General features: G+C 41.5%; 1 protein-coding gene across 4 annotated transcripts in view; it reads left to right on the top strand.

Annotated features, from left to right (window-relative positions):
* PITPNM3 (PITPNM family member 3) overlaps window positions 1-10,517 on the top strand; it is a 272,469-nt gene that overhangs the window by 234,765 nt on the left and 27,187 nt on the right. For all 4 annotated transcript variants that reach the window (XM_025212941.1, XM_014523475.2, XM_025212939.1 and 1 more), the window contains one exon: window positions 9,896-10,090. In XM_025212941.1, coding sequence (XP_025068726.1) covers window positions 9,896-10,090 — 195 coding nt within the window. The remainder of the gene's footprint in view (window positions 1-9,895; window positions 10,091-10,517) is intronic.

Here is a 10,517-nt window from a genome sequence, read left to right as displayed (position 1 = left end):
CTTTCCCTTAAAAAAAACAGTTCAAGACGATCTCTCTTGAATTCAGTGGGATTTGACTCAGCCTCCAAATGACTTCAGGTTGCTTGTTTAATAGAAGGGATGAGAAAGTGTAAGCAATGATTTCAGGTATCCAGGTTGTAGCCGTGCTGGTCTAGAGGAAAAGGCAATTAGGACTCGTAGTAGAGATGCTATTTTTTATTAGACCAACAAGATTTTTGCAAAAAAAATTCTTTTCTCCAATGCCTGATGAAGGGTGTTTGTGCCCAAAAGCTTGCGATTAAAGAATTTTTTTTTTTTTGGCAAAAATCTTGTTGGTCTGATAAAGGATAGCATCTCTGCTATGAGTCCTGATTGCCTTCAGCAATGATTTTACTGAGCACATTTTAATTCAGCAGAAAAAGGTTGATTGGATTCCATTTTTACCCTGACTTGATTCCTATGCAACCCTCAGTGACTTCATAGCAGGCAGATTCAAGCAGAGAATCAAAATTAGCCTCAGTACCCTGTAGATAGTTTATCGGAGCAGGAAAGAACATGTAAGGCCTTATTGACATGGTTCTTGCTAAGCCATGTTTATAAGACACTTTGCCTGGATACTGCAATATATTTTCTGAAAGGACTCATCTAGGCACAACAGCAATCTAGTTAAGTCCATGATTTAGTTATGCCTTGCCTAGATGCGCCGAGGTTTTACAGATGTCATTTTCCTAGGTCAGTCACAGGCAGGTCACCCCACTTGCCTCTAGAAAGATTGGCACAGATAAAAATGCAGGATTTTGCAAGTTTGCCATGAGCTATCTTGGGTGGATTGGATATGCCCCCTGACCCCAAAACAAAGTAAAAGCAGCCAGTTGGTGAAATTGTGTTCCTTTCTCAAGAATTCAATGCCAAAGGAGCTGGAAGGTATCATAGAGTTCATGAGTGTCCTGATAACGTGGTGCAAAAACTGGATTAATCCCTTCTACAGTTCTCTCTCTGTCTCCCCTTCCCTCCCCCCTTCTCTCTCTCAGCTTCAAGCATAAATTTGAGCCCCACTAGGATATTTGTCAAGCCTCTGGGAACTCCTGGCTAGAGGTTGGAAGTGAATGTAGTAAAATGGCAGTGTTTTGCATCTGTTGAATTCAGGAGAATACCAATCAAAGGGAACTTATTTTTTTTCATTCGGTGGCTGGGCTATAGATCCGACTTCAGTCTCCTTGCTTAAAAATATGCAGTGTCCCAAGGTTCAAATAAGCTGTAAGATTTGAAGCCCGTGACCCTTCAGTGAATCTGAAGTTGTCATCTTACCACCCAGACATATGCGTGCAGAACACTTCAGATTAACTGAATGATCAGGCTAGACTTTACTTATCAATGCAAAAGAACAGGGCTAATACAGGACATGGACATCTATCCATTACTGATTATTTGGCGCGCACAATCCTTGAATAGTGAGAGAACAGAAATGGCTACGTGGTAGATCAATTTTAGTGTCAGTCAGGCTTTAATAGATACGATGTCTCTTTACATCAGTTAAATCCCGGCTCTCCTGCCAATGAAGTCAGATAGGTATTATTAGCAAAATACATTCAACCTTGACTAAATCTATGGAGAACCTCAGTATTAGATCCCTAGAAGTTTTATGCATTTGAAATGGCAGTTTTCTTTCTACCAACAAAAGGGCAAACTGCAGTAAAGGCCTGTATAACTCTTGATTCAGTGAGAAGGGAATCAAATAGTTTTACCTCTTTGCAAAAGGCTAATAATTGAGGTCCCTCTGGTAGGTTCTAGCTGTGGTTTTTAATTCATTCCCCTAAATACACAAAGTGGGAACATTTGGAAATAAGTTACTACAGGTCAGTTGTAGAGCTGGCCAGAGTTTTGACCAAAAGGAAGAGCTACAAATACTTTCCCTTTAGCAAATGTAGGTTGATTTCCCAGGGGAAGATCCTCAGTGGATATAAATCGTAGATACAGATGAGGGCTCCACTCCTCTGTGATGAATAGCTTGCTATTATTTCAAAGCATTTAGTCACTTGGTATTTTGACAGTCCCTAAGTTGGGGAATGTGGATGCTCTGGAGTGATGTGAAATCACGAGTCTCTCCATGCTTCTCTGGAGTGTGCATATATAAACTGCAGTCATTTGAAGTGTGGGGCCTGAGTCGACAAAGTTGAGCTCCTGTCCCAGCCCTAGCTGCCTATGGTGCACCTGGGAGCCCAGTCAGCTGCAGACCCTGCTACTACAGGTGCAAATGAAAGCTGGATAGCACCCAGCTATGACATTTATATGTTTTCCAGTAATAGTTTTATAGCTGGTTGGACCTATTTATGGCATGATTGTTAATTTGGATGTGTAGCTGATCTAAATTAATTGCACAATGAACCTGGTAATTGCAGAATACATGTAATGTGTAGAGAGGGCCTTAGAGTCGCTGATAACTCTTTTCCCGCTGTGCGCAGTTGGTTTTAGTTCATTGCTTAGTGCAGGACACTGAAGGGAGTTTGAGTTACAGCCTGTTCCCATCCCATTCCCTTTTCAAAGGCATCTCCTTATTCATTATTTATCTCTTTCTCTATCAACACCCATTTGCTTTTCATTGGAAGCTGGCATAGATTTATCCAGCATACACAAAAGTTTAATGCCAAAGTCTTATTAAGCTGACTAATATAAAGGACCAGATCTTTAGTTCCAGTGCCATCTATGTCTGCGTATTCCAGCTCCAACATGTCTTCATGACGTACACAAATACTAGCATGTCACCATTTTACTAAATGCTTGTTCATGCAAAACATGTTCTTAGACATCTAGATGAGAGGATGTCATTGCCTCTTACAGAAAGTACAAGTCAAGCCTTCATTAAAGTTCTGTTCCAGCGAATATTTCTGGAGGTCTGGTCTCAAATGTGAGCCCGTTACATTGATTCAGCTTTGCCAGCTTCTGTCGTGATCCCATTTGGTCTCAAGTTTGAGCAGACTTGGTTAGGGTGGATAATTGAGGGCAGAGTGAACCCCTCTCCCAAAATATCCTCATAAAGACAGTGATTTTGAACCAGAAATCCTGAACTCTCATTATCGTGAAAGTTTGCCAACCCAGGTATTGTGGGAGGTTACAGAAAATGCCTCCAGCATATGCTTTTAAACCCTGAGTAGGTGGCATTTCAGGGGAGAATGACGTTCTCCTGTTTTAAAAATGAAACACAATTAACATGCTTTGGGCTCCTTTTTGGAAAGAGACGTTCTATATTCATAAAGAGCCATTCTGTTGATTACATGGTATTTTCCTGTAAGGGACGGACTAGCTTGTATGCATACAGTACAAGTCTGGAACACACAAAAGGCTTCATGGTATGCTCCTGTGATGATGATGAGATGTGATGAAACCTCATTAAGTGGATATCAAGTTGGTTATGTTCTGATCCAAACCATCTTATCCTCCTTGAAAAGACTTGTCTCCAGAACTTCTCTGTCCATTATGTCAGAAGCAGTGTAAAGTAGTTTACAACAGGCATTTTTAAGTGTGTAAATGGCACTCTTAAAGGTGCCTTTATGTACAAGAGGTGATGAGTCTCAAACCCAAATTCAGATGGCTGCTGTCGGAGAGAAACTTCATGATGATGTGATTCACAGGAACCATGTAGGCAATACAAGCCGGCGAACATGCTGAACACAGTCCTTGCAGTTGTCTTTCATTTCTAACCAAATGACTGTCAAAAGTTTATGATCTCGCTGCTGTGTTTGAAGGGCTTAGTGTGTAGCTTTCAGTTCTGTTTGTCAGATTTGCTTTTCCCAGTCGGTGTTGGATAGCAGCAAAGCGAAAGGCCTGGAGAAAGGTTTTGGTTTCTTCATGTTCCCTTCGGTTGACGTCAGGTTTTCATCCCTAAGTCCACTCAGAGGGTCATACAGTCCATTTTGTGATGTTGGCTTATAGCAACGATTATGTGCATGTCGAATCTCTGCCCAAATAGATCCCCTCCTAATGCCCCTTCGTGATTCCTGTAGGAAGCCATTGTCTCATGAACAACACGCAAAGAACATACTCGGTTTCTGTAAAGTAAGGGGGTCTCTTTGCATTAAATGGCAAGGAAGGATTCTCTTGGCCATTGAATTTGCCAGTCATGGAGGCTTAGTTTGCCTTTACAGAACTATTCATCTTCCTGTTGATTATTTGACTGCAACCACATCTTCTGTCAATACAGTTCCTCCTACGTACGTGATTACCTTGTTAGGCTGCTGATTTATTGAGTGCAGTTTCAATGAGACAAGATGCTGAGAGAGCTCTCTGTATGTAGGAGTATGATGGGGAAGCGGTAGTCCTGGTATAAGGGGCTAATGTAACGTCTACAAAGGGAGCTTCTCTATCACCTGCCTCCCAATTACAGGGTGTGTGTCTATAACCTAACAAGTCCTTCCAGCCCCTCTAAAACGACCTCTTGCCAATAAGGACAAAGGACCAGGTTCTCTTCCACCTATAAGGCAGCTAAGTGGACTTAGGTACAAGCCGCTGAAAATCCAAACCTGTTGAAGCCTTTGAAAATCCATTAATGCATCAGCTTGTATAATGCATCATTACCTAATCCTTAAGATTGACTCACAAAAAAGCGGCAAGGAGGAGGAAGGGAGGACAAACCCAACTTCAGCCTCGCCTGTTTTTCAGAGATTCGAAGAGAATCTGGTCCTATTTTTTTTTTTTCCTCCTCTTTTGTTGCTATGAGGAAGACCTAAGCAAACCTGAGAGAGTGAAGGAGACTACAGACAAAGTGCTTCATCATGTACAAAATACTAGGAAAGGGAATGTTTCTTTCACCTTTCAGCCACAGGAAGATGCTGAAAGAGATTATTAGTGCTACTTATAGCAAGTGGTAATAGTAGCACATATTCAGATAGACCAGGAGTGGGCAAAATGCAGCCCACGGGCCAGATGCGGCCCACCAGGCCACTCTATCCGGCCTGTGGCCCCCCTAAACATTTTGGAAAATTAATATTTATCTGTCCCTGGCTGCCTGTTATGCGGCCCTTGATGGCTTGCCAAAACTCAGTAAGCGGCCCTCTGCCCAAAATAATTGCCCGCCCCTGAGATAGACAGACATGATTTTTTTAAAACTGTTAGTAACATTTAATATTAAATATGAGCCGTGCTACAAAGTGTCGATCAAAATTTTGGTTTGGATTGATTTCTATCGAATGTCATCTTATAGTCTGAATTCCACGGAAGAAAATGGTATATTGCCTGAATAGCAGTGGTCATCACAGACTACCTTTCCTTCTGCTGAAGTCAGTGAGAAAATACTACTGCTGACTTGAATGGAAAGAGCTAGGGCAACAATGTACAGGCACCCTCAAAAGCCAGTATTCTCCAGCAATTACTCTTCTACAGCATATCAGGAAAGTGTGTGTTGTTTTTCTTTTCCAGATCAAGAGAAATAACCACTGTAATTTGACCTTTTATTACAGACAGGCACCATCAGCTGCTGCCAACTTGGCATTTTATAATCACTGCTGCTTTTGTAGCGGTTGTGTTTGAGATTCAGCTTTGTGACAAGCATCAGATTTATCACAAAACATGTCTTGTGACAAACAATAAAAGTGTGTTCCTTCTCTCCCCCCGCCTTGCTTTGCTTCTTATTCTGCAGTCGGCTTAGAGGTGAAGGGATGGCTGCTAGCATTTTTTTTATTTTAAGGAAGAAAAATTACTGTTATCGGGGCGTTAAGTTACCTGACTTTTGCCTGTTTAATGCATACAGCTTTTGCGCAGTGGGCTCTCTAGAAAACCCTGTTGACTGTTTAGCCTTCATATAGCATACACGGATTCTCATCTCACCATTTGCCTTTACTACTCAATTAAAACGACCCTCAGACTGTTCTCCAGCATAGTGCTTTCACTTGTAAGAAGCTTGCAGTTCAAACTAGAGGTATGTTTTATGCTGTCTGGCTCTAGCAGATAAGCTTATGCTAGCAAAGACCCCCGCTCTCTTGCTCTGTTTTCTCATTACATATGGTCTTAATTTCAGGAACTGAACAGATCTCTCCTAAAAACTCCATACATGTCTATCTTTTGTTTCCCCCAAAACATGGACACCTTACTTTCCTTGTCCATTCTTGGTGAGGTGCTTCTAGACCTCCAGGAGCCAGTGTTTGGCATACCAGTCTTCTTGCTATTCTTTACCCACCTTTTCTCCTACATTAGCATATCTATGGCTCGGCACACTCCGCCCTGACATCATTAGCATTTTGACTACCTGTCTCTCTTCTTTAACCCAGGGATTGAAAGATTGTCATGCTTTTAGCTGATGTGATAAAACATTACAATACATTTCATGAATCTTCCAGTGATGTGTCAGAGGAGAAGCTTGATCCAATAGGGGGTTTTGAAAAGTGGATGCTATATACATAGTTAAATCTCTCATCTTTGTTTCCCTGCAATCTTTTGCTTCACAATTTGATGAGTCAAGCCCTACAAATTTGTCTGTCCTCTTATCTTAAGATAAAGTCCCTCTAAGAAATAGCAGAGAACTGAAAAATATCCTTTGGTGTTGGCGTTCAGATGCCTTCAGTGGGAAAACAGCTCCCCAATTTACAAGAGTCGAGATAGCAGTATTACAAAATAAACTGGTTTCAGATGCTTGAAAATCTGGTGTGTCTGGTGATCAGCCAGCCAATGAACACTCAACTACAAAGTTTGAGACTTTGAAATATTTCTTACCTAAAAATGGGATGATAAGTGAAGTTCGGTTTTTTGAGAAACTGTCATCTGAGCTTAAAAAAAGATACAGATCTGGCCAAATTTTTGTTTCAGTGATTTGAAATGCATCAATTTGATTTCAACCATTTAAAAAAATGGTTTAAGACTTTTGTATTGAAATTTTAGTTCACACTAAAGTTATTTCAACTCAACAGGCAGAATTCTTCATTCAAAGGGTGGGGTGTTTAGACAACGTTGGTTTGTTTTCTTAAATTGAAATCAGGAGCTTCATTTAAAAAACACACGGTTTTGGTTTGGGTGACTTGGCAATTTCCACCAAGGTCTAATTCGAGGAATCTTTTCCTGGAGGCAAAACTGCCTGCCGCCATTTTCTTTACACTGGCTTCTGGAGCACGTGGTACTGACAGATGCTGGTCGAGAGGGACTGTTGATCTGAGACAGCCTGGCAGTTCCTGTGTTCCTTACTTTTTATACTGTAGGGTGCAATGCTGGGTGCTGAGAGTGATGCTGGGCCAAATAATTTATGCCTTTATTTTCAGAAGCACTAAGTCATGGGGTTTTTTAAGTGTTCAACATATTGAAGAGACAGTGTCACAGAACAAGCGAGTCAGAGGCCCCCCTATATTCATTGCGTATATTATGGAATTACCTAATTAATTGCACAATTAATTTAGGTTGGCTACCCATGCAAATTAACTATTGCACCTTAAAAAGGTCCAACCCGCTATAAAGTTAGAGCTGGAAAATGTGTAGTACCTTTATATCTGGTTTCTATCCAGGTTAATTTGAGTGTGTAGCATAGTTATGCCCCCATGGCTGGGAGTCTCGTCAGCTGATGGGGCTCCCAGGCACCGGGGTGCACCACTTGGTCCCGCGGCTGGGAGTCCTGGAAGCTGACAAGACCCCAGCTGCAGCAGCACCCCACAGGCTGCCCCAGCTGCAAGTCCCGCAGCTGATGAGGCTGAGAGCTGCTGCAGCCCTTCATGGGCTGCCTAGGAGTCCTGCCAGTGGGGTGCTGCCACTGCTGGGAGTCTCAATAGCTGCAGGACTCACAGCCACAGGAGCTTGCTACTGGTATGCTGGGGGACAGGATCACAAACCTGGGCTCCCCCTGCACTGATCATAAGGTCTGATAGGATCTGACGTGGGAGCCCACGATCATGCTGCCTGCCATGCATATGTGGCACGGTAGGAGGTGTGATTGTATGACTCGCACATCAGATCCTTTCATGCCTTTACCTGACTGTCTAGAGGGGCCCAGAGGCACACGGTAAGTGTTGTAACACAGGCCTTTCGCTTATTCTGTGCCTCTGCTTCCACTTCAGTAAGGTGGTTATATTTACCTGTCAGGGGAACAAGGTTTGATAAACTAATTTTAGTTTCCCGTGAGATCCTCCTGTTGTGTTGGAGGTATTCCATTAGAAGACGCCTTTTATATAGGCTTCAACAGGATGACTTAACCGGACAGTAATAACCACAGAATTATCTTTCATCTTTTCCCATGCCGTAGTCTTCCCGTAACCACACGCAGATACTGCTGCCTTTATGCTTTAGCAACATTTCTTTGTAAGAAGGATTCATAGCAATTTTCATTAAAGCAAACTCAAAACACCATGTTCCCATGGAAACCACAATTGAACATATTCTCTTCAAAGCTCATCTCCTATTATTTTGAGCTAGAATTTAATTGCTTTCCCTGGGTCAATTGCATCAGAGATTCTTGTGCCATCTCTGGTTGAGATGTTCGAGCTTAAATCAAAATAACCCCAAATCTCTGAAACGGCTTCTGGTAGGCTGTGATTCCTTCACATTTAACTCTGTCCCTCTTAATCAGTTCTGATAACAGCAAGAAAGTTTAGGTTTCAGATATATTTTCTGTGAGCAGATTGATTAAGTCTTGGAAAACTGGGTGAAATGGTGGCTTACGTAAAGTCAGTGGCAGAACTTCCATTGATTTCTATAGGCCTGGAAAGCCAACAGTCATTTTTTGGAGCAGTCCTGCTACTGCTTCTCTCTGTTTAAGTTTGCAAAAATATGCACCAAGGTGTACAAATCAAGGAGGTGGATGTCTACTAGAGGCTTTTTTTTTTTTTTTTTTTTTAATCTCCACATCTGGAATGACGTGCTGTGCTACTGTCAAGCACAGCAATTAAACAGAGTGTCTTATATTGAAAGAAACATGGCTTTTCTTAAGGTAGCAATTCTGCTGCTGTGGAAAGGCCTTTTACTAGTAGCACGTAGGTTGCAAATGTAACTTTATCCACTAGCCAGTCAGAATAGGTTAGCAAAAAAACTGCTTGTTCATGATCTTACATGCAGAGAATATTCCTTAAGCCTGCTTACTTCCATATGGCTTCCTTTTAGTTGCAGTGATTAATTTTTCATAGAAGAGCCAGAAGTGTTTGGGGGAGCATCATGGGTGTTAATGCAATAAATCACTGAGTGTCTGAGATTAGTCAGAAAATGCAGTCTGAAGAAGGATGCTGGCATCAATCTTTCACAACCACTGAATGACCATTCATTTAATAACTAGGGCTGGTTTTTTATTCTGTTGGAGGAGTCTTGTCATTTAATAAACTTTAAAACTCCAATTGGAGATGAACATCCTATAGTAGTAAGGGTTAAAACCCCCCAGAACTGAGCACGAATATATTAGCTGTCATAGGCTACAGGGAGTTGCATAGCATTTTATCTAAATGATGTGTGCAGCACTTAAGCGAAGTATTTACGTGCTTTATTCTACTGAGTATGATGGTCAATATATTGCAGAAGTCTCTGCAGCACTCAAGTCTCATGTATGCCTTAAGAAATTAGATAGAGATTTTCAACAGGGACTTGAGTTAAGTCAAGATTTTAAAACATAAATAATGATTTTAAGTGAGCCTGAACATCCACCTTCTAACAACTGGGCCCCTTAACGTGGGCCAGGAGTTTTGCCTTCCCAACTCCTACTTCACTTTGGAAAATCTTGGCATAAGGACCCCAATTGCTGTTGAATTTCAGTGGAATACCTTCCTTCAGGTAGGTTTCTTGCTTTGTGTGGGCCATCTCCCAAGGAGCAAATTGCACCAGAAATCAGTCCTTATTCAGGCAAAAACCCATTGGCTTTGAAACCCTTTTGAAAATAATGCTGATCTTCTCTTACTGTGATATATATATATATTTTTATTTATTTATTTATTTATTTATTTATTTATTTTAATAAAACATCCAGCTGACACCATCCAGAACCACAGTGCTCTGTTTCTTGAGAGCGGCTCTTCAAACTTGCCCTTCTCTCCAGAGAGCCCAGAGTCACCAAACACACTGAGTCAGTCCCAAGGAAAGGCAAGAAGGTCCAGCCTGGTCAGCACAAACAGCGAAATCTCAGGGTCAACAGAGAGCTTGCCGTCGGCAAACGTCACCAACAGTGAGTGAGACTCGGCACCCTTTATTTCTGCGCTGGCTTCGGTCCTCCCCCCGTGTCAGAGCTGTTGGAATTTTATTTTGCAGAGGAAGTCTTCTCTTGCCTGGTGCACTAGTAATACTATGAAATGCTCATGTTGTGGTCATTTTAATTAGTGAAACTTAACTTCTTCCATGCGTTTAATTATATTTTTTTCTTGTTTTGCTCAGGTAAGGCATTGAAATTAGGGTGACGGTTTATATGAAAAGCATAATAGCACTTATGATAATTTATAAGTTGATAATAAAAATGAAGAGATATTATAAGCACATTCCAAAGGTGAATAACGTAATTATTCACGTACCACGCAACCTTTTTTTCCTGAAAATTACCTATCCAAAATTAGTGTGAGCATTTTAAGCAAGAAAAGGGATTTCCACACCAAGCAGGG

The sequence above is a fragment of the Alligator sinensis genome, unplaced genomic scaffold, assembly GCF_000455745.1.
Source record: "Alligator sinensis unplaced genomic scaffold, ASM45574v1 scaffold714_1, whole genome shotgun sequence".
Taxonomy (NCBI): domain Eukaryota; kingdom Metazoa; phylum Chordata; order Crocodylia; family Alligatoridae; genus Alligator; species Alligator sinensis.
The sequence above is the reverse complement of the archived record's forward strand: the minus strand, read 5'-3'. Positions and strand labels throughout refer to the sequence as shown.